Here is a 24669-nt window from a genome sequence, read left to right on the forward strand (position 1 = left end):
TAAACATGTTAAATTTTATTATGTAGTTTACATAATATATACATGTAGTTACAACAAAAGATCAAAGCATTATTTACCCACCCCTGGGATTTTTGCATTAATTTCATATAAAAATTATTTCTGTATAATTCTTCCCACTCCTAACTTTGTTACTATTTAAAATTCATAATAGTCTGCTATCTTCAAAATGTAGAAATAGACTTTCATTTTAATGAAACTGGACTCTCAAAATGATTTTATAACTTCTCAAAGGTTATAATGGGATTCTATCTATATAAAGATAGATTTGTTTTCACTGCCTTACAAGTTTAATTCTAATTCAACCAAAATTATTTTGAAACTTTAAGCTTTTTGAAATAGTATGAGATCATTAAAGATGCTAACTCATTACTGAATGGACAGAAATATTAAATACATCTTCCAAAGAACTGGTCCTTTTTTGAGGGATTATAAAAGCAATCACAACTCAGATTACTCAGGTTTCCCACCTTTTAATTAATATTTTTAAATAATTAAAGGCTGTTTTAATTCTCATTTTCATTTTTTTATACTTAAGTATCCTTTTTTACTTAAGGAAGAGAATAGTATATCATTAGGCATCATAAAAATATAAGACAAGTGTAATACTGGTAAAAATCTTTTTCTAAGTAAAAATTTCCTTTTGTATGGCAAATCAACTTCACTAATATATAGCATATAAATTATGAAACTAAAATATATCTAACATTTGTGCTTACATTATATCAAATTTCTGCCGTACAAATACATGTTGCTACCAGCTTCCTTGATAATCATTTAATTCTTATTTTTACAATTCACACAAATACCAAAGAATAGTTAATATGTAAACAGTCACAATGCTGTTCTACTTAAGCAATCCTTAACCATTCACTCTCAAAACATAATTAATGAGTACCTTACTATGTGTCAAGCACTTTGCTTTTCAAGGAGCTCAAGGTACTAAATATACATCATTGTATAAAATCCCACTGAGAAAGAGAGGCACCAAGTATTTATACTATCGCTAGGGAAAAGAAACTCAGAAACCTGGGAAAGTGTGAGAGAACTTAGATTAGAACACTAGCTCCAAAGCCTAAAATATTTATAAGTAATTGTGTTAAATTTACACTAATATAAATTATATGTACAACTTATATATATATATATAAATATATATGTATTTTTAAATGAGGGGTTAAAAAAAAGCTACCTCTGCCAAATGCTGTATTTGGAACATCAAGTGCATAAGGATCTTTTTCTAAAAGTTCAAATTTAAGCTCTGTTTCAGTTAATCTGCAAATAAAGAACAAACATCTCTAAGTTACTCATCCAAGAGAAGCACCCACATTTCTAGAAAAATGCCACTATCATATATAAGCTACTCTTCATTTTCTCAATATATGCATAAAAGAAACAGATCCTTTAAAATTATCTGACCAAATTACCTTTCTATATCCCCCACTACTATTTTGGGGTAACAGGTTTCTTTTTGCCAAGTGATAGTGATGTTTTGCTGCAATTTGAAATTGTTTTGTTTTTTTTTCTTCAAAATCAGACTATAAAGAGTACAGTATCACAAAACCCAAATTTAAAAAATAGAAGGGTCCTCCAAGGTCAACCAGTTCAAGTCTATCATTTTTCAACTAAAGAAACTTAGGCCAGGAGTTTGATTTATTGAAAATGAAAGTGCCAGGATTAAAACACAGGGCTCCAGGCTTTGAGTCACATTGCTTTCCATTGTAATGTTACACATAGAATTCCAACCATAATGTAAAATTGGAATCCAATTAACTCATCCTACTATTTTACTCCTAAAGGTTTTATCTTAGAAATGTGGTATTTTAAAAGAATCCCATTTCTACTTCTTGACCATCAGCTCTGAAATAAAACATTTATTCATTTGGTTTTAATTTCTGAGTAGAAAAGGCAAGCAAGAAGACTAAAAAGAATATTGTATAATGTTAATGGCACATTCTGGCAAGAAATTACAACACTCTGGGAAGACTGTTACAATTCTCATAGAAAAGCATTTACTCTTCTCTTTGTACAATGTACATTTTTATTCTCCTTTTCATTTTTTTTATTGTAAAGTAATGCCTCCCATTACATTAAAACTCAGGAATAAGTAATAAACATTTATTCCATTCATTTATCCATTAAAAGATGCTGAAACTCTGAGAACTACTGCCTCAGAGAGATCCACCCTTTCTCTTTCTATCCTATGTAAGTAATCTCCCTCTACCTAGCCTGTTGTTGTCATCATTTTAAGTTCTGTTACACCTTTTATAAAAGAATCCATGAATAGTTTCCTTCTCTGTTAAAGTGACCTCTCTAAGACAAATGTTTCAAACAAAAAAATCTAGGAACTCAGTAAAACTAATAGATTTCACTATCAGATATGCTGAATCCACTATATGTTTTCTTGTTCATCCTTATAAAAGTATTAACTAATTAACAAAATAACAACTAAGAATAAAGTTTTTAAAATGTTCCCACTAAGATACTTACTTTTGTCTGAGGTAAGAATTTTCTTTCTTTAAATCATTGAGGTTTCTTTCAGCAGTCCGAGCTGCCAACTTAAGGAAAAGAATAAATTTTAAAAACACCTTTATACAAACTTAACATGAAAATACATATATATAAATATCTCAGTGATGGCATACGAATATTACAATCACTTAAGTATTTCAGTAAATTCAATGTTAAAAGTTTTAATTTAGGGAGTCCTAGGGCAACTGTATCTATCATACAAAGGTAGGTAAATTAACTCAGTCTATAACCATAACTTTTTACAAGTAAAAGAACTACACTATCAATGTGTTCACTTAAAATTGAGAACTGCATATGAGAAGTGACTTTAACTGGTCAAAGAACAAATTAAGTAAATATTCACAAAAAACATAGCTTAAACATATTTTAGCACTCACTATCAAAATGACTCCATGGGTAAATCTTTTTCCAATATATAATCACATAATCAATTTTTTACTAACAAAAAAAAAAGTATATTACACCCTAAAGATTTTAGTTAATAAAATACCAATTCATTTAACTATTAACAATGCAGAACCAAAATTATTTCTAAATGTTTTCCACACAGTGGAACATATTTACCCTTAAGGCACAAAAAATGCATAGCTAGTAAGTCAAAAGTAAGTTCTATCATTATAGTATAGTATGTATTAATGATATATCTACAATAAAAAAATAGAAAAATAACTGGTGGCAAATGAATACAGACTTTTGAAAAGCTTATATCCAAAGGTTAGATAAAACTGTATTTTCAGTGAATGACCACAATGTATTCTAAAACACTGCATTCAGATATTGAATACTTACAATATACAAAAAAAGCATTCAATTAGGTACAAGTATTAAGGAAAAAGAAACAGTACCTATCTTGAGAAGCTTAAATCTGTGGTAAAGACGAATATAAATGAGAATGGACCCCTTGCACTCTGAGGGGCTCAGCTGGTTAGAGCGTCATCCCATGCACCAAAAAGGTTGCAGGTTTGATCCCCGGTCAGGGCACATATGGGAGGCGATGATCAATGTTTCTCTCACACTGTTTCTTTCTCCCTTCCTCTCTCTCTAAAAATCAATTTAAAAAATTTCCTTGGATGGGGATTAAAAATATGTATATTTTTAAATGAGCATGGTACTTGCCATAGGACACAAAAGAAAACACAAAGTGCTCTGTGAGTTCAAAAGAAAGATTAGCCTGGCCGGAGTGGCTCAGAGGTTAAGCATTGACCTATGATCGAGGAAACAGCAGTTCAATTCCCAGTCAGGGCGCATGCCCAGGTTTCGGGCTCCATCCCCAGTAGGGGGCATGCAGGGGGCATGCAGGAGGCAGCCGATCAATGACTCTCTCATCATTGATGTTTCTCTCTCTCTCTCCCTCTCCCTTCCTCTCTCTGAAGTCAATAAAGATATTTTTTTAAGTGGAAAAAAATGTTTATCAAATGGGAAAGGTTTATATAAATTATGAAACATTCACAGAAAAATATGACACATTAAGAAAACAGGTTATAAAACAATATATAATATGATTCCATTTTTTAAAACACATACATAGGGTGTCCCAAAAATATGTTTACACACACTTTGAATAATTATAAAGGCAGTGTTTATTAAAATACATTTCATTTAAAAAATTGAACTATCGGCTGTTAAAATGTGTATACATTTTGGGGGGAGACACCCTGTATGTGCTTTCAAGTCTAAATGTATTTTTAAAAGTACAGAATAAAGGTAAAAGGGGGATAAATGGTGACGGAAGGAGACTTGACTTGGCGTGAGGAACATATAATACACTATATGGTAATAATAACAGATGATGTAACTTAGAATTATACACCTGAAACTTATATGACTTTATTAACCAATGTCACCCCAATAAATTCAGTAAGATAAAAACTAAAAAGTATGGGATAAATGAAAGTAACATTGCTGATTACTTCTTTTTACCTTTCTATACAGTCTGAAATTTTGCTTAATAATGAGTAAATATTTTTATAAAATCTGAAAAATATTTTCATTTTGAGACAAAAGGCATGTTATGCATATTTTAAAGTCACTGTCACTCTTCACTAAGAAATTCAATGTAACAGAACAGAAAAAACACAAGACACTTTGTAAAAGGTCAAAATTTCAATCTCCACTCTTCACTCTCTAATCATGTAACCTTAGACTGTTTTCTCATTTATTAAACTTGAATTTAGGACCTATTTACAGAGTTATTGTGTGGACTGAATAAGTAATACATGTAAAATGTCTTGAAGTACAGTGCCTAGAACAGGGGTGGGAAAACTTTTCTCTGCCAAGGGCATTTGGATATTTATAACATCATTCGTGGACCATACAAAATTATCAAATTAAAAACTAGCTATGAAAAAAGCTCCTAGATTTATTGAATTTCGAGTCCTGTCTGCGTTTGCCTTGACAGGACGAAATCAAATGACTTTGTGGGCCGGACGTTCCCCACTCCTGACCCACAACATGAAAGATATTAAAAAACATCAATTCCAGTCCATCTTTTTTTTAAAAATCAGCATCTGAGTATTTAGAAAGTGGTGAGTATTTAGTGGTGAAGACTAAATTCATATCCAGCTTACTTCAGTAACAAATCTTCACTTGAACTCTCAATACCCGGCACAAAAAATCTTAGGACTGGGAAGGACCTTAACATTCAACATATCTAATTTCCCACCCATTAAGCTGGAATCTCCATTCCAAGAAACATCCATGCCTAAGAAATACCTCCCAAGCTTCAGTATAACAACAGTGATGATAACAGCTGACATTTACTAAGTGCTTATTACTATGTCAGGCACCTGGCTAATAGCCTCACATGAACTATCTTATTTAATCATTACAGTCTCTCTCTGAAATAGGTACTAATGATATCTCTATATTATACGTAAGGAAACTGGCATTAGGTGATGGAACCAGGATACCAACCCAGACAGGGTAAGTCCAGACCCCATGTATTCACCCACTGTGCAAACTGCCTCTCCTTGAAGACCCCTAGGGACACATTGACCAAAGGCTGGCTCTTAATAACACTTAGAGGGATGGTTTTTATAATTAGTCAAAATCTGCATCCTTATGATTTCCTCACTCAGTTTCTCTGGAGGACTGACATGAGATTTCTCATGACGGTCTTTTTCTTAATGTGTACCAAGTAACTCAACACTGAGAATTAGATTCTAGAATTTTTAGATCTTTAGAACTTTTAGAGCTAGAAAGGGCTTTAAGCATCACTTGGTACGATCCCAGTTTTATAGATGAGTAAACAGGCCCAGAAAAATTCAAGTAATTTGTCCACAGTAATTAGTGGCAATCCAGTGACCTGAAACAATGAAGCCATGAAGATTACATCACCTCCCCCAGAGAGAGTGTAAGCTCCTTGCAAAGAAGCAATGTGCTGAAAGCAGAGAAGGAAAAATCAGATTTTGTGAATAACAGTGCCATAACAAAGTATTTAGTTCATAAGGAACATAGTAAAAGGAAATTATTTTTTTAAATCCTACCTTTAGTTTTAGTACATTTTATACTGCTCTTTTAAATCAGGAAAAAGAACAATTTGATAAAAGAACCTAAGAAAATTTAATACTTACCCAATTATCATGTGCTTTTTTCTCATGAGAAATAATCTGAAAAAGAAAATCATTATACTACTGATAACTACTTTTCTTATGTAAAAAATATTCACAACTACCACTATGATTTAGTAGACAACTCATAAACTCAAAAATAACTCAAGCATCTCTGAAAAGTCAGTAACATTTTAAAGCAAATTTTCATATACACATGATCTATTCTATTATACTTTTAAAACAAAACTAAATGTAATGACAACTAAACTATGTCTAGTAAATTTCCACTTTATGCAGTAATCAACTACAAAATGAGTTGCCAATTAAGAAACACTAGCTGGACTGAATATGAGACCCCAATGCTTATATACAGGGTGGGGCAAGAGCAGGTTTACAGTAGTGAGTACACAAAATACAGTTAATAAAGCTACTGTAATAATCATAACCTGCATGTCTTTTTCCATACGAACAACTGTAAACCTACTTTTGTTCTACCCTGCATGTTATTTGTTTATGCAATTCACATTCCCAAAGCAGCAGAAGACATGGCAACTTTAATAAGATCTCTTTTCACAGAATCTCTGGCTCTCTAGAAATGTTCCACAGCCACATGTAAAACCTCAAGAAAAGTGTACAACTAGTCAAGTAACTATATTCCTCCATGAAAAGAGAGATATCAATTCAAACAAATCAGAATTGTTTTAAGTTATATACACACACACACACACACATACCTGCCCTTGATAAGAATGAATGGTTCTCTCCAATTCTTCTTCAAGGTCTTTGGCTCGCTTTCTACAGGAAAGAAATAATCATTCTACTAGTAACATATACTAAGAAATTGTAGAACACTCTATATCTACTGGAAATATTTATTTCATGTAAAAAGAAAAAGTTCAGAACTTCACACATTAACTGCCTTTAAGCAGTTCTAAAGTACATTTTTCCCTGATACAATTTTAAAATTAAGATTTAAAAGGACTACTACTTGGGTTTACCCAAACCAAAGGAAGATTTATTCAAATGGCTGTAATCTTAATAGAATTCTAGAAAATTAATGCCCAGTGTGAAATAAAATGTTACTTGTTACCTTTATAAAACTAACAAGATAATTCCTTCTTTTGGATAAGACTCAAGCTTACACTCCCTAATGTCAAATGCAGTATCACAACTATTTGGTGTACTGCTGATAGACTTATCTTATAAACACTTCTTCAGAACTTTAATTGTGGCTTACTCTTCTTTTTGTGGCATAATTCCTGAATTCACTAACACTGTATATATTCATCCCCATTTGTACCAAAGAGGAAAGATTTTTTTTAATTAATGGCTATTCATAATTTTGTTGACATTAAAATACAATAGGGCTGCCTATGTTCAAGTACACCTAATACTGTGAGAGATTTAAAATCTCACATACTGAAAGAAAAATATCTTTCCTTTTTATAATTTCTGTATAATTGCATTATAGCAAGACATCTAAATGAAAATAATAAAACAAAACTACATTGTTTTATTTTTTGTTATTGCTGTATTATTTTTTCTAGTATTAGGGCTTTTGGACACCCTCCCCACCTCAAAAAGGGATAAAATATATTTAATACCTATAGGTCTCCAGCTCTTCAGCTGCATGGCTGATCTTTTCATCTGCTTTAGAAAGTTTTTCTTCTTTCTCTAACCGGTAATTTTCTTCTACTGTTAATTTCCTTAAAACAAAAAGTGTTTTATTTCTTTTAGTATATGTCATAAAATAATCAATTATATCTCTTGAATTATATCACACTGGTGCTGTCCATAAAGCAATTTGCATAATGCCACTAAAAACATCACACACAAGAAAAACAAAGTACCGGTGTAAATATTCCTGGCACGGGATTTAATATTACAAACTCAAATTATAAAGCATCTTGTCTAATAACGAACGGTACTACTAATATGAAAGTTTCAAGAGTTTCCTATAAGAATTCATTATAGAATTATGATTATCAAAGGTAAATAATAAAAATTATTATGACTGTATTTTATCAAGATTTCTTATATAAAGAAGTATTACATTTATTAGACAAGAAGTCACCAGCTAATGAACTGTTTCAATAATTTTTAAGTTGGTTAAGTTGTAAAATATTGATTAGTCTTCCAGGCTAGATCACCAAAAAAAAAGAACCCAAAGTAAATAAAAGTAGTAGTCCTGCTTACTACTTTTAGTTCTTTTAATAATAATATCCAACTTAACTGTGCCATTAGTATGTACCAGGAACTGTTCTTAGAATTTTACATGTATAATCTTCTTTAATTACCAAAACAATTCTACAAGAATGTTACTATTTTTTTTAAAATGGCCCTGCTGGGAAACACGGGCTGGAAAAGGAAATCTCAAAGGCATAATGAAAATTAGAAGCCTGCCCTAGTGGAAATTGTTACATTGGAAATGGATGGTTTGCAGAAGCATAGAACAGAAGGAAAAAACTGAGCCCATCCAGTTTAGATGGGATAATATCCATCATAAAAGGAGGCTGGTGAAGATAAGTAGAAAAAACACACAGAGGAACCAGACTGTACTCTGCATAGATGTACAGCATCTCGCATATTCTTTTATGATAGCTCACCAAGGGCTAAAGGTCTGTGTTTCTAGGGCCCACCTCAATGTAAATATTTCAGAAAAAAAAAAAAAAATGGCTCTGCTGGCATGGCTCAGAGACTGAGCATTGCCCTATGATCCAGGAGATAGTGGTTCAATTCTGGATCAGGGCACATGTCCCAGTTGTGGGTTTGATCCCCAGTAGGGGGTGTGCAGGAGGCAGCTGATCAATGACTCTCATCACAGATGTTTCTATCTCTCTCTCCCTCTCCCTTCCTCTCTCTGAAGTCAATAAGAACATTAAAAAAAAAAAAAAAAAAAACGCACAAACTAAATAACTGAACCAAAGCATAGAGCTAGCAAGTAGTGGCTCCATTATACTAAATTACCCAAGCTGTTTCACATGGTATCATTAATAACACTGGTCCCTTAAGAAATACTTAGTGAACATCACGGGAAAACACATTTGGCGACCTAACTATGAATGACTCCCCTTCTTAGTGAACTTTAGGGAGGAACATAACAAACAACTGAAGAAGTTATATAAGGTGGCTATAAATGTTTTATATTCTACACACTACACTGCCTATTGCTTAGGAAGCACTCTCCAGGTCAATTGTTTCACAGGTGTTACAAGAAAATAAAAGTCATAGCCTTAGGAAAAGCACAAAAGTGTAATTGGTTTGAAGATGGGAGAGAAGTGCTTTTACAGACTGTGCAGATTAAAAATGGCCAAAAACTCTTTGACATCTCTCCCACCGAGAGGTAGTCTATGAACCTTCCCCTTGAATTTGGGTGGGCTTATTAATGATGAAAATTACAATGTGAAAGGAAACCCAACAAGATAACCAAAAAGCAATCACATCTTCACATATTCAAAGCAACACAGCAAGTTTCTATACTATTTCACTTCTCAATACTGTATTTCGAAAAGTGCTAGTAATATAACATATCAGTAGTAAAAAACATCAATCCAGCATCTAGAAAATGAATCTAAATCACACTATATGCAGGCAAGCTTTTATTTTATTTTTATTTTTTTTAAATATATCTTTATTGATTTCAGAGAGAGGAAGGGAGAGGAAGAGAAAGAGACAGAAACATCAATGATGAGAGAGTCGTCATTGATCGGCTGCCTCCTGCACATCCCCAACTGGGGATCAAGCCTGCAGCCAGGGAATGTGCCCTGACCGGGAATCGAACCTCAATCTCCTGGATCCTAGGTCGATCGATGATCAACCGCTGAGCCACGCCTGGCCAGGCCAAACTTTTAAATTAGCATTTTATTAGTACTAACAACTGTCCATATTCTACTCTGAAGAACCAGTGTCGTAATACACTGAATTTGAGTAGTGAATATTTTAATTTAAATCTAAAAATGGAATATACAATATTTTGGGCATTCAAAGCATTTCAAACTAATGAATGAAATCACAATGTGAAAAACACACATACAGCTAGGATTCTATTCGGCTTCCCATCCTTACTTCGAGTACCTAAAGAAATTTTTTTTCTTTGAAATTTTAAACATTACTTATTAAAATTCTATAATCTATCATATTTTTGTCTAAAAGATACACTCAAAAGTATTTCTTTCACCGCAAATAATCCCTTTTACGTTCAAAAGGCCCTGAGGTAATGTGCTTGGCATGCTAAACATCATCAAGAAGGCTAGTATGACTAAAACTGAGTGAGAGAAAAAGAAAATAAATAAGCTAAAATTAAAGAGGTAGCCAAGGGCCAAATTTTGTTGGGTCTTGTAGGCCATGATAAAGCTTTGGATTAAATTCTGAGTGTGATATGAAGGCACCTGGAGGTTCTAAGCAAGACTGACAATACTCATTATTTTTAGAAGGGTTATGCTGCTAAAATCAGAGCAGGAAGTTAAGAGTATAAAAAGAGACACCACTCATGATGCTACTGCAACAAACCAGATATTAAGTATGATGGCTTGGATCAGACTATTAGTATAGGACATGGTGAAAAGTACTAGTCAGATTCAGGATACAGGAAAGTGACAGAATTTGAAGACAGAATGAATATGGTAAGTGTGGCCCAGTGGTTAGAATGTCAGCTCTCACACCAAAGGGTCTGGAGTTCGATTCCTGGTCAAGGGCACATACCTGAGTTGCATGTTAGATCCCCAGCCCCGGTTGGGGTACGTGTGGGAGGCAACCAATCAATGTGTCTCTTTCACATCGATGTTCCTCTCTCTCTCTCTCTCTCTCTGTTTCTCCTTCCCTCCCTTCTACTCTCTAAAAACATCAACAGAAAAAATACGCTCAGGTGAGGATTAACAAACCAAAAAAAAAAAATAGAGAAGTCAAGGATGGCTTGATCAGCTGCCATGAGCAACTCAGCAAATAGCACTGCCATTTACTGAGACAAGAATCAGTTTGGGAGGAGCAATTTACACAGGACAAAGGAATCAGTTTTACGTATATCAAGAGATGAAATTAATGGGTAGAGTGCAATTACTAGTATGTCCACCCAGATTTCCTGACCTAGCTTGCAGTTTAATTAGCAATAATTTGCTGATTACCTGTAAGAAGTTAAAAAGGATTTTGTGAACTAGTCTGCAAAGCCCAACATCACTTACATTTTCTTCCTTGAAGAAAGTGTTTCAAGGTCAAATAACTTTCTTTAAAAATGAATTGATGAACTACAACTCAATCATAAACAGAACTTGGATAGTCACATAAACTTTATATGCAACATTTTAAGCTATTTTACTTGCCATTCAATGGAGGTATCAACATAAATGTTATTACCTATGAAGTATCATTTCATTTTCTTGATACAGTTCACTCATTACTTTAAGTTTGTGCTGAAGCTTTTGATTCTCATTTTCAAGATGTTCATTCTCTGGCTGCAAAGCTGCTTGTTCAGTCTGGATATTTTTAATACACTCTATAGAAAAATTTTAAAAGTCACAATTAAAGGAGTAAATATTTTGAGTTGCATATTAACATTTCATACAGATAAAAATAATTAATTATTAATAAACTAAATTCTTTCCACCAACAACAGAAAATCTGTAAGGTATTTTTAAATATACACCTGTTTACTTAAGCTTTAAACCACTGCCAAGAACAGTCACTTAACAGACATTAATGATGGATGTTATCTTTATTAAAATTGGATCATCCCTATTAAAAAAAACACAATAAACCAATACTTAAATCTTCATTGTATCTTTGTACTTCTATTGTAACTATTTTCTTCCAAATATTCTCTATCTTAACATAGCACTGTAAATGATTAACAAAGAGGGCAAGCAGTTTAGAAAAAAACCTTCATGTTATGAACAGAGATCAACTGTAGGAATTTATCTTTCATGATCCATTAAAAAAAGGAAGTTAGATTTCGAAGAAGGGTACAGGCAGACAGTCTCCAAATACTAGTTTTGGAAAATAATAAAGATTTGCCAAGCAATTGTATTAAGGGATGGGGTAACTTGTGAGCAAATTCCTTGGTATTGTGGCACTTAAAAGTTCCACACTGAGAGTCTGTTAAAATACTGAAATGCAGCTTCCTTGAACGTAGGCTCCCTACCTTTTCCTCCAGTGACTCTCCCATGGCTTTTAGTACTATGCATTACATATAACAAAACTTTATTTTTAAGTTAATATTACTTTTCAAAATCTAAAAATAATCCAACTACCAATACTATGTGAATGAGGCTATGATCTTTTGATGTTTTTTTAAATAATCTGTACCTCTGGTAGTTCAACCTTCTTTTATTTTATAAAATTTATTTCAGGAGAGAAAAAAATCCCAATTACTGGGAGAGTAAATGGCTGACACTAGGTGGTTCAACATTTTCAAAAAATGTTTTATTATAAATACAATTCACTTATTGCAGAAATTTTTGAAAATACAGATAAGTAAAAAGACAAATCTATCCATAATTCCATATTCAAAGATAATCATTGTTGATAGTTGAGTATGTCCTTCTATTATTTTTTTATGCAAATGGTTATGGTGAAATTATTATTTTTTGTAAATAAAATGGGATGTGGCTTGTATCAACTATTTAAGAAAAATAAATTAAAATGTTTCAATAAAAAAAAGCTTCTGTTCTACAAGTCTAATATCACTCATTCATGTGCTGATATACTATTGTTTACTATAGAAAACGATACTATAAACATCTGTAAAATATACCACTGCTGAAGGTCAATTTTGCAGTTAACAAAGTTTTTTAAAGTTTTAATTTGCTACTTTTTAATATCTCAAACCATCACACACACGTAACACTGAAATTCAAAGGTATGTATGGTTTTATATGTTTTTTTAAATAATTTCATTATTTTAATTTTATATAAACATGGAGAAAACTGACAAAGCTTTACCAACAACAAAAACTCAGGACTAATTTTTCACAAATAAGAAACAAAAGTAAAAAAAACGACAAAAAAACCCCAGCTCAGCCAGCCTGGCTCAGTGGTTGAACATCGACCTATGATCCAGGAAATCAAGGTTCGATTCCGGGTCAGGACACATGCCCAGGTTTCGGGCTCGATCCCCAGCAGGGGGTGTGCAGGAGGGAGCCAATCAATGACTCTCTCATCATTGATGTTTCTCTCTCTCTCTCTCTCCTTCTACCTTCCTCTCTCTGAAATCAGTAAAAAAAATTTAAAAAAAAAAACAATCAAATTGGATCTTCCCATAATTCATTCAATTCATGGTACCATTTTCTGTAAGGAGATGTATTTATTTAAAAAAACGTTAAAAGTATGTAGATTACCTACCTGTAAGATCTTCCTTTGTTTTATCTACTTCAGTTAATTGAGTGTATATTTGGTTTCTTTCTCCTTCTAAGGTTTTTAAAGAAGCCTTTAACTTCAAAGAACAGGAGAAGGAAAAAAGCAACATTAATCAGGTATACAAAAAAAATCCCAATATACCATCCCAGCCTTTTGAAGCTATTATCACTTTGATGAAATTATCGCCTAGAATGTACTAACAATGCAGCTTCCATCTTAGAAGGTTAGGAAAGTCATCAATAGTTGTAAATTGCCTAGCCAGTGTGGCTCAGAGGTTGAGCATCAACCCATGAGCCAAGAGGTCACTGGTTCAATTCCTGGTCAGGGCACATGCCCGGGTTGCCGGCTTGATCCCCAGTAGGGGGCATGCAGGAGGAAGCTGATCAATGACTCTCTCATTGATGCTTCGCTCTCTCTCTCTCCCTCTCCCTTCCTTTCTCTGAATTCAATAAAAACATATTTTTAAAAAGACTCTATTTAAAAATAATAATAATATATATAAATAAAAATTCAATAAAAACATTTTTTTTTTTAAATAGTTGTGAATTTCAGAACAGGGAATGAGAAGATCAGTGATGAATGCTTAAACCGTGGCTACTTTCATTCTGTTTACTTTCAACACATAAGGGTTTTTTTATTTTTATTTATTGATTTGAGAGACAGAAAGAAAGAGAGGGAGGGAAGGGGGGGAGAGAGAGAGAGAGAGAAAATGAGAGAAACATCAATTTGTTGTTCCACTTATTAATATATTCATTGGTTGATTCTTATATGTGTCCTGACAGGGGATCAAACCACAACCTTGGCACATCAGAATGATGCTCCATCCAACAGAGCTACATACATTTTGATTAAAGTAATCTTCAAACTATATTACCACGACTTCTCACAGTTCAGCAAAGATGAGGATACCACTACTAGGATGGAAAAGAGATGGGATAAACCAGAAGAAAATGAAACTAGTATTTACTTCTCAAAATAGAATACTGGGTAATAGAGATAGGAAAATACTGAGACCAGAGGAAGGAAAATGCTGAAAGAGAAATGAGAGAAAATAGAATGAACATTTTTAATATATTCCTTATCCAAAAGAAATGAATGCAGACCTTGAAAATTTTTGTTATAATAAATTCTAAAAGTTAACAATATGAATTTCTAGCCTGGCCAACGTGGCTCAGCAGTTGAGCATCGACCTATGATCCAGGAGATCACAGTTCAATTCCAAATGAGCACATGCCCAGGTTGTGGGCTCAGCCCCCAGTAGGGGGCATGCAGGAGGCAGCCAATCAATGACTCTCTCAGCATTGATGTTTCTATTTCTCTCTCCTTCTCCCTTCCTCTCTCTCTGAAATCAATAAAAATATATTTAAAAAACAATATGAATTTCTAAAGTTATGAAAAAGAAAAAAGCAATTGATGAAGATAATTCTGACCACTACTGAAAATTCTTATCATTTATATGTTAACTATAAAATGGACTTTTAAAATAGTTACTAAAGATATGTGGATTTATTCCATTTTTTTAAATATATATTTATATAGTAATGCAAACCTTAGCAGCATGAATCAGCTTCTTCAAAGCTCCTTTTGGTTCATTATCTATTATAAAACACAAAAACATAACAGTAAATTAGGAAAGAAAATGCAATGCCACAGAAGACATCCAAATAATTTTATTAATTCACTCAACTAGAGTCTTATAATCCCTCTTCTTGCTACAATAATGAATTTGGTATAAGGCGTAATGGCCTTGGACCTGCTGCAAGGAAGTTAAATGATAAAAGCACTAGTAGTCCCATAATATCAATTAACAAGGTTCTTCACCATTAACTCCAAGAACAGAGTTATAACAAGGATTTAGCATTCACCTAAATACAGTCCCACAGTCTTGACTATTCTTGGATTCCTTCAACACACAAAATATGAGTGAAATTGTACTCCAAACTAAAATAACATTAAACAAGCGTGAGTTTTCTCATTAGCAAAAGATTTCTTTCTTACAAAATAAAGCAGAAGTGAAAAAGTACAAACAAAACTGAACTCTTTTACTTTGGAAATGTAATTTTCCTCCAACGCATTAATGTGATCACCCAAGGATTTTTTTTAAAAATCATACCTTCTCCTTAATAAATTTGTTAATTTATACAAGGGTAAAGGGAGAGAAAAGAGAAAGGACACAAAGCCAGAAGAACTATCATTAGGGGAAACTAGGTGAAAGATACATAAGATCTCTCTGTACTCCTTTGCAACTTTTTCTGAATCTATTACTATGTAAAAAAAAAAAAATTTAAGCCAAAGGAATTAAATGAGAATACAGTGAGTAGCTGGTGAACATAACTTTTTCCTGAGTTTACAGACTGAAACCAACGACAGCAATAACAATTCAGGATGGCCAAGAATAAAGTATTATAACCATCTTAACTATCTAAATAAAGAAAAAAGGGAAAAAAAGTATCCTGAGGTATTTGCTTATAGAACACTCATTTTTCAAACTATTTACCCAACCACTTGATTAGCACAGGGGAAAAAGGGCACTGAAATGATTATGAAGCAATGTGAAAATTGTTACGACAATATGTACAATATATAAAAGAAACAGAAAGGAAGGAGGCTGCAAGTCTGTCTGAGGAGTTCGAGAAAGATTTAGTGAAAGGGCAGTATTCTAGCTGAAGGTTAATAATAAGAGATGGTGAGAAAGGGACAGAGTATTAGAGAAAGATGGACAAGATGGAGCAAAGCACAAATGTATAAAGAACATGGTGCATATGGGGGACTAAAAGGAAATACAAGAGCTAGTCATTTTTAGCAAGAGAATATGTCATTTAATACCTAAGACTGCACCATTTTCTGAATCGGTCTGCATTTCCAATTCCAAGTTATCATCCATCAAGTCTTCTCCAAGCACAGCAGCCCAATCTTGCATCTTTAGCAAGCGTTCAGTCAGGGACTTAACATTTAGCAAAGGGAGGAAAAAAAGAGAGGGTGATACTTCATGCTAATGATTTACAACTTCTGAATGTACACTTATAGTTTAAAAATCAATGCACATAAATAACAGTACATGAGCTCTTATTCTCCAGCTGGTATTGAGATACATAAACACTCTGAAAAACCTAGTATTTATTGACTATTAACTTCTGAACATTAAAAACAAAAACTGGTTATTCCTAAATCAAATACAATTCTTGATAATGGCCCATTTTTGCCAAATATATCACATGACTATAAAGTGACAAAACATTTTCTTATATACATGACATTTCTCACATGCCACAAATAAGACTGGCCATTAATGTGAGAGTATATTTTGTGTGAAGTTGAACAAATCTGCAAGTGAGATACACGATATATGAAAAGATCAGATTTTAGAGATTCAGTTTTTTAGCTGGGGAGTTCAATTGACAAAGGGGAAAAAAATTATTAGAGGGAATCTGAGTTGGAGATTCAATTTTTTAGCTGGGGAGTTCAATTGACATAAAGGGGAAAAAAATTATTAGAGGGAATCTGAGTTGGAGTATGAGAGGTTTTCCAACAATACTTTTTGCATTTTCTTGAAAGAAGATTTTCTAGCATTATAAATAATAAAATGACTGTGCCATGAATTTCTGTGGAAGGACCCACCTAAAAACCCATTCTGCCCTATAATTTACACGTTTTGATCAACTTGAGAGTTCCAAGCACAAATAACATGGCTTATATCTTTAAATAGAGTTTGAGATTAGCATCTCATTTTTGTTTTGTTTTGTTTCATTCTTGTTTTGCTCAGGAAGAATTCCAAGTCCTTTAGTAGAGCAAATTTGGGGGGGGGGGGGAATAAAACAATATGCCAAATTATGAATACAACTCCTAAAGATAGAATCTTGAAAACATTCTTAGTAGCAACATAAGCAGCTTTCAAGATGATAACATCCACTTCACTTTGTAGATTACAGAATGTTAGTTTTATTACTTGATACTCACACCTGAGTATCTGTTTGTAGCTTGAAAGCATAAGATTTAAATGAGTAGGCAGGAAAGGGGGTAGGAAAAGGAGACAAGTTTCAATTCAATTTATTTTCTAAAAGTATTCATCTCTGTGAAAATACATACACTAGCTAATCTAAGTATTAAAGATATTCAGCTAATACATATAACTTCATCTGTCCAATTTCTAAAATTCTTTCCAACCTCTTATCAACAGAAACAGATGGCATTCTAAAGACAAAGGTGAAATCCATTATTCTTTTTCTTTTCTCATTTAATACCCATACTAAAATAAGGAGAGAGAAAAGGGGACAAAAGGAATGTTGAGATATACCAGATACATATACATACATATATAAAATATGTATATATTTTGTCACCATTTCGCAGCAAGGATGACAATACTGGTACAAATTGAAATGTATGCCAAAAAAGTACACAGTCTCAAGTTGGCCAAATGATCATAATAAAAACTGCTAAAAACAAAATTTTCAAATTTCAGATTAGTATAAAATTCTAGCTGACTCAGTCACTAAAACCGGCAGGGCCATTTACCTTGATCTGATTTTCTTTATCACACAGAACTTGTTTTGCATATACTCCGGAGTCTTCAAATGTTATTTTCTGCTTATTAAGTTCACTCACTTGTTCTTTCAGTTCTTCAGCTTCTTGTAAAAGCTAAAATTCAAACCCCACAAAGAGAAGAAAAACTCATATTATCTTATCATACTTATTTATATATTTAAGTGTATCATTAAGAGATATTACACCAATACAGTGTGCTGCTAAGAAGGGAGGGAGAAAAAGAGGAAGGGATGCAATGAAGGAGGGAGGGAGGGGCAGAAGTAGAAAAGGAAGGGTGGGTTCCTGTTTGCAAAGACCTTTCAAAAGAGTGGTAATGTAAAATAACAGACACTTAAACATTCTTCAACCGATTAACATAATAAACTCACATCAAATAAAAAGTTTTCTGAGATATATATGTTAGATTTGGTCATTTTGTACCATTCCTTATATCCCATATAGCACGGTATATACATACCATGCCTTACTTGTATTAAAATGTATCCTACACAAAAGAGACACAAAAGGATATATGGAAGACTGCCCTGCTCTTGCGCTCTCCAGGAAAAGCCTTCTCTTGCCCTTAGCACGGGTCAGTCATCAGTATGCCCAGAAGATTTATAAATACAAGTTGAAGAGTCTCTACAGTACAAACCTGTCTCTGGCTTTCCTGAAGTTGGGAATTTTCACTCAAAGCATCTTTTATAGCTATCTTAAGTCGTTCTTCATGCATTTGAAATATTTTGAAGGTTGTTTTGGCCTAAGTAAAATATAACATATCAAGTTTATAATAATTAGTTTAATACAATAGCTCTTTTTTACACATATTTCCTAAAACATGTAATTAAAGTAAAAAAACATGCCAATATTAATAGAACAGGCGCATAGTATAGAAGAACAAGGCTGGCCTAGAACTAGGATCTAGTCATGGTTCCCACACTAACTACCTATGTGACTTTAAACCTTCATTTAACCTCTTGTAACCTACTATGTACTATGTAGGAAGTTTAATTAACTTTTCTCAAATATGTTTTTATTGATTTAGAGAGAGACGAAGGGAGAGGAGAAGAGAGAAAGAAATATCAATGTGAGAGAGAAACATCGGTCAGCTGCCTGCTGCACTCCTCCTATTGGAGATGAAGCCTGCAACCCGGGCACATGCCCTGACCAGGAATCTAACGTGCAACCTTTTGGTGCGCCAGACGACGTCCAACCAACTGAGCCACACCAGACTGAGCAATTAATTAACTTTTTATTATCTGTTTCACTTACCAGAATTTAAGCTACATGAGAGCTTTTCCTATCTATTTTGTCTAAAAATGTATGTGCTGCCCGGCCGGGCGTGGCTCAGCGGTTAAGCATTGATCTAGGATCCAGGCGATTGGGGTTCGATTCCCAGTCAGGGCACATGCCCAGGTTGTGGGCTCGATCCCCAGTCAGGGGGTGTGCACGAGGCAGCTGATCAATGACTCTCTCATCATTGATGTTTCTCTCTCTCTCTCTCTCTCTCTCCCCCCTTTCCTCTCTCTGAAATCAATAAAGATATATTTAAAAAATAATAAATTAAAAATTAAAAAAATAAAAATGAAAATGTACGTGCCTATCACCTACAACAGTAACCAGTACACAGCAATAGCTCAATAAATATTTGTCCAATAAAAAAAAAAACTTTCCTGAGGTACCTTGTATAAAACATATATATCTAAGACCCCTGTATCTCAAATTCTAAAATTATATCGTATTTTTTAATCATAAAAGTAGCAGTAAAATTAAAATGATTTTCAAAAGCAAAAGACCTATTAGACTAAAGCAACTTACTTCAGCTACTTGTGATTTGAGTGATTTTGATTCATCTTCTAAGGACTGTATCCTTTTTGAAATATCCACCATCTGAAAAAACAGTATCAATCAATAAACAAGTATTTACTAAACTTCTCCAGTTTCCAAGATGCCGCATACATCAGATATATCATTAACCTAACAAATTTTCCTCAAAAAGCTGAGGGCTCAAATTAAGAAATCTTCTCAGCCATTTGCTTAAAGGAATTTCCCATGAAAGTCACATAATAGTATTTTATCTCATCTTTAATGTTTCATGACATTTAAGTTTATATATAGGCTCTAGAAAAGTCCACTAATATTACATCTTACTAAATCTCACACACATCAAGATCTTAACAGAGACTTTAAAATAGAATGAAAAATAAAGGAAAGTTAAAATGTTCTGAACATACTTTTTGAGTGATAAAATAAAATCCACTATGTATATGATTACTCGAATTAACTAGTTATGTGAGCTACTTCCATAGTGCATATAGAAAATAACTATAAGGATATGCAAGAATCTTAACAAGACAATGGTAACCTCTAGCAAATGAAAAGAGCTAGTGGATCTGAAAATTTCTACTGTCCACTTTACAGCCTTCTATATTTACATTTTTTACAGTGTATGCAGTACTTTAAGCCAGTGATTTTCAACCAGTAAGCCACAAGGACTTTTAAGACATGCAATGCCTGACTATTTAGTCAGGGGCACTTACTCCTCTTCCCTTAGACTGTCAACTTAAAAAACGGTAACAGCCAACACAACAATAGACATCCGGAGTGAATGAATCAAAAGTATACTTATTTTTGTGTGAGATGGGCAAAAAATATATTTTTTGGTGTGCCAAAGAATTTCAGTAATTAATTTATGTGAGCTATGAGAATTAAAAAGGTTGAAAATTGTTGCTTTAAACAATATCATAATTTTTAAAAATACAGTAACTTTCTTCTACCTACAGTCTCCTCAAACACAGAAGTCTTACCAATTCATCTTGTTCAGAATGTTTAGATTTCTCTTCCTTTAACTCTTTTTCTAGAAAGAGTATTTCATCCTCAAATTCAGATTTGGAACTGTTCAGTTTTTCACAGAGTGCCTAAAAGAGGAAGCCAACTTTATCAGACAGACCTAGGAATTTTGGGTTAGGGTAAATAGATAAGTATAATAAAACACATGTACAGTGAGTTAAATAAATTTAGTTTATATATTTGTCCATTTTTTTTTTTAAATATATCTTTATTGATTTCAGAGAGAGGAAAGGAGAGAGAGGGAAAGACAGAAACATCAATGATGAGAGAGTCATTGATCGAGCCCGCAACCCAGGCATGTGCCCTGACCGGGAATTAAACCCCGATCGCCTGGATCCCAGGTCAATGCTCAACCGCTGAGCCACTCCCGGCCGGGCTATTTGTTCATTTTTTATAACACTGAAATAATAGCAATTCTAGCAGGGGTCAGCAAACTTTTTCTATAAAGAGCCAGAGAGTAATATTTTAGGCTTGAAAGCCATGCAGTCTCTGTCCCAACTACTAAACTATGCCTATGTAGTGAGAAAGCAAAGGCAATACGTAAATGAATGAGCATGGCTGTGTTCCAATAAAATTTTATTTACAAAAACAGGTGGAATACAAAGAATCTAGTTTGCCAACCTCTGCTCTAAAGCATTATAAAAGCAAAAATGGGGAATAAATCCAATTTAATAAAATTAAAGACATAATAACATGAAAAATAAATTCAAAACCCAATCAAGATTGTTTAATAATAATTATCTACACTGAATTAAGATATATTTTCTGTGACTTTTTGAATTTAAAACGATTAGTTATTGGATTATTCCAACTGGATATTAAATACTATAATAAACATACCTCTGATATTTGTGTTTCTTCAACAAACTTGTTAAAAAATAAATAAACCAAAAAGTCAAAGAATTTAATGTAGGTCAAAATAAAAGCAAAACAAGTACATACTATATTATAGTGGTTAAAAAACTTATTTATATATATATTTCCCCAAATTTGACTATTTCATTGTAAGAATTCTCTTACTTGAATCAAAATTACTGTAACATTTTGATTTTATCTACAGATTCAACCATCAAATTTTTTAAGTTGCATCATATTAGTTTATATTCAACTTACCAATCTTAAAAATAAACATTTTTTAAAATTGCTCAAATTAGACAAAAACTTCTCAAATGTTCATTTTAGAAGTAAAAATTCAGCTAATCTTACCGCTAAATTAAGTAAATTCAATGTCTTGAGAATAAACTACTGTTTTATTTTATCCACAATACCAACAAGCCTGAGTAAATGCCTTTGCCCTCTAGTTTTTGGGGTTTTTCTAAGCATGCTAAATGCCTTTTAAAATTTTTTTTATCAAACTAATAAATTACTACAAGAACAGTAGTTAAAAGAGAGGGTCAATAAAATATAACAATTTCAACAAGTTCTTGAAGATATTAATAGGTAACAAGTGAAGAAAAGCTTAAGAAATTTATTTCATTTGGAATTCAATTTGTAACTTACTTCAGACTCTAGTAGGAAGTTCTGAATCATTATCCATAGACTTTCTGATGACTACAGGCATCAGTGACTGAGAACCGCCATGCTGGGCTGACTGAACACGTACACCACAGGTAGAAAGTCTATTGTTTTCTACTTTAATATTAGTAAACTTTGTATAACACTTCCACCCTCAAAAGAGTAGTAAGGTACTCCCAGTACCTAAGATAACCTGTCAGAGTTTAGCCAAGGAAAAAATTATGATACCTTCCTTCCTTAATATTAGCCCAATCATAAATGGCTCAAGAGAGCTGACTATGCATGTCTTCCAAACTCTAGATTGATATCATGCTGACATCTCGAAATTGGTCACAGTCAGAGTATTTACACAACAGAACTCAGCAAATGCTACAACTAAGGGCTTCTGCTTTTCATATATCCAGTTGTTAAATACTTACCAGCATATTACTGCTTATAATATAAATCTTTGGTTTAAGTCTAATTGCTCTTAATACACTGGGGAAAAAGTAAAAACAAGTACTGCCAAAATTTACATAATTTATTGTTACCAACTAGTCCTAAATTTATGAAAGTTAATACTATTTTTTTCTTTCTGGAGCAAAATAAGTTTGTGGTTTTTTTTTTAAAAAAGTCACCTTAATACATTTCCCAGGAATGAAGAATAAAGAGCTTCTATATCACACTAGATTCCAGTGAACTGAACACCTCACTCAAAACAAGTCAGCAACAACAGCTCTATTATTTAAAATATTTTATGCTACTTAGTAATATTCTATTTCCTATATTTAACTTTTTTTTTTAAGTTTAACATGTACATTTTAAATGTAAAAGGTTCTTTTACATTTCCTTTGAAAGAGTTTTGAGAAGATACATTACATTTAAAGTTTATGCTATTCCCCCAGCTTTTATAATTATACTACTTATTTTTACCTCCAAATTTTGAGCTTCTGTTGACTCCTTCTCAAGACTGGAATCCTTTAATGACTCTAAGCCTTCATACTGAAAGAAAGCAACACTGTTAAGTAAAAACTACAAGTCTGAATAGGTATCTAAGAAGCAGACAGAATCAATCTACTTCCATAGGTATGTTGAATTTACTTGGATTTACTTAGCTTTACAAAGTTCTTCAAATTTGACCACTGTAACAAACAAAGCGAGGGTAGCTAACACATCACAACCCACTAGCTTGAGCAACAAATGGCAGAGCCTCACACTTAAGACTTAGAGAGCTATCCAAAGTCTACCTAGTCATAAAGGAGAGATGTATACCAGTGTCCATCAGAAATTTTCACTTCTAATTCAAATCTAACAACAAATAAAGCAAGTAGGGAATATAAAATGTTTAAAAGAATACAAAGAACTACCAAGAACAATGTAAAATAAGGACAATGAAACATACAATGCTATAGGATTTAGCAAAATGCACTTATTTCAATGCTTTTTTAAAAAGCAATTAATTAAGGAAGACCAGGTTGTTTTGGATTAACCTTCTCACTAAGAACAAGAAAAAGAGCTGGACAAAAATACCAAAAGACATGATGTGTCTGAAGACCTCAGAGAGTTATCAAAATAGTGAGAATGTGTGACAGGAAACAAAATCATCAGAAAAGCAAGTCCAGAACTTGACATTCACACACACACAAAAGTAGAGAATGGTAGGCTAAGAAGCTGAGCAGAGATTGTAGCAGAATTGGGAGTTGAGAAGATAAAACCTGGAGTTCAGGACCTGATGAGTAGGATGAGCCATGAAGCTCAGGTTTTAGGATGGAACCCTGAGGTAGACTAAATAATGACTTCTCCAAATTCTACCCTAATCCCCAAAATTTCTGAATCTGATTTAAGTTAAGGATCTTGAGATGGAGCGGATATATAAGATTATATTGGTGGGCTCAATATAATCTCAAGAGGCCTTATAAAAGGGAGGCAAAAGGATCAACGTTAGTAGAGATGATGATGTGAAGACAGAACCAGAGAATGAAGTGATGCAGCTGTGAGACAAGGATGTGGGTGCCTCCAGAAGGCGGAAGGGGCAAGAAACATTCTCTCCTGGAGCCTCCTTAAGGACACAGACTTACTGATACTTTAATTTTAGCCCTATAAGGCTGGCTTTAGACTTCTGACCTCCAGAACTACAGTTGAATAAATTTGTGTTGCCTTATGCCACTAAGTTTGAGGTAATTTGTTACAACAGCAAGAGGAAACTGATAACAACCCACACTGGCTATTTCATAAGCAAGTCTAAACCAGAAACAGACTAATCCTCTGAACTAAGGACAAATTTCCAAACATCTTAATCTGTGATTAATCTAAGATTTCAAATGGCCCTAGCCCAGCTGCCTATGAAAGGCAA

General features: G+C 33.2%; 1 protein-coding gene across 1 annotated transcript in view; it reads right to left on the reverse strand.

Moving 5' to 3' along the window:
* MIA2 (MIA SH3 domain ER export factor 2) overlaps window positions 1-24669 on the reverse strand; it is a 77016-nt gene that overhangs the window by 20787 nt on the left and 31560 nt on the right. The window contains exons 10-24 of the mRNA XM_087824998.1: window positions 23250-23318; window positions 21663-21689; window positions 20780-20890; window positions 19791-19862; window positions 18628-18732; window positions 17964-18086; window positions 16275-16392; window positions 14998-15044; window positions 13434-13524; window positions 11451-11589; window positions 7706-7807; window positions 6836-6896; window positions 6123-6158; window positions 2509-2576; window positions 1211-1293 (exon numbers count right to left, since the gene is read on the reverse strand). Coding sequence (XP_087681124.1) covers window positions 1211-1293; window positions 2509-2576; window positions 6123-6158; window positions 6836-6896; window positions 7706-7807; window positions 11451-11589; window positions 13434-13524; window positions 14998-15044; window positions 16275-16392; window positions 17964-18086; window positions 18628-18732; window positions 19791-19862; window positions 20780-20890; window positions 21663-21689; window positions 23250-23318 — 1252 coding nt within the window. The remainder of the gene's footprint in view (window positions 1-1210; window positions 1294-2508; window positions 2577-6122; window positions 6159-6835; window positions 6897-7705; window positions 7808-11450; window positions 11590-13433; window positions 13525-14997; window positions 15045-16274; window positions 16393-17963; window positions 18087-18627; window positions 18733-19790; window positions 19863-20779; window positions 20891-21662; window positions 21690-23249; window positions 23319-24669) is intronic.

Source organism: Miniopterus natalensis, chromosome 1 (assembly GCF_054644295.1).
Source record: "Miniopterus natalensis isolate mMinNat1 chromosome 1, mMinNat1.hap1, whole genome shotgun sequence".
Lineage (NCBI taxonomy): Eukaryota > Metazoa > Chordata > Mammalia > Chiroptera > Miniopteridae > Miniopterus > Miniopterus natalensis.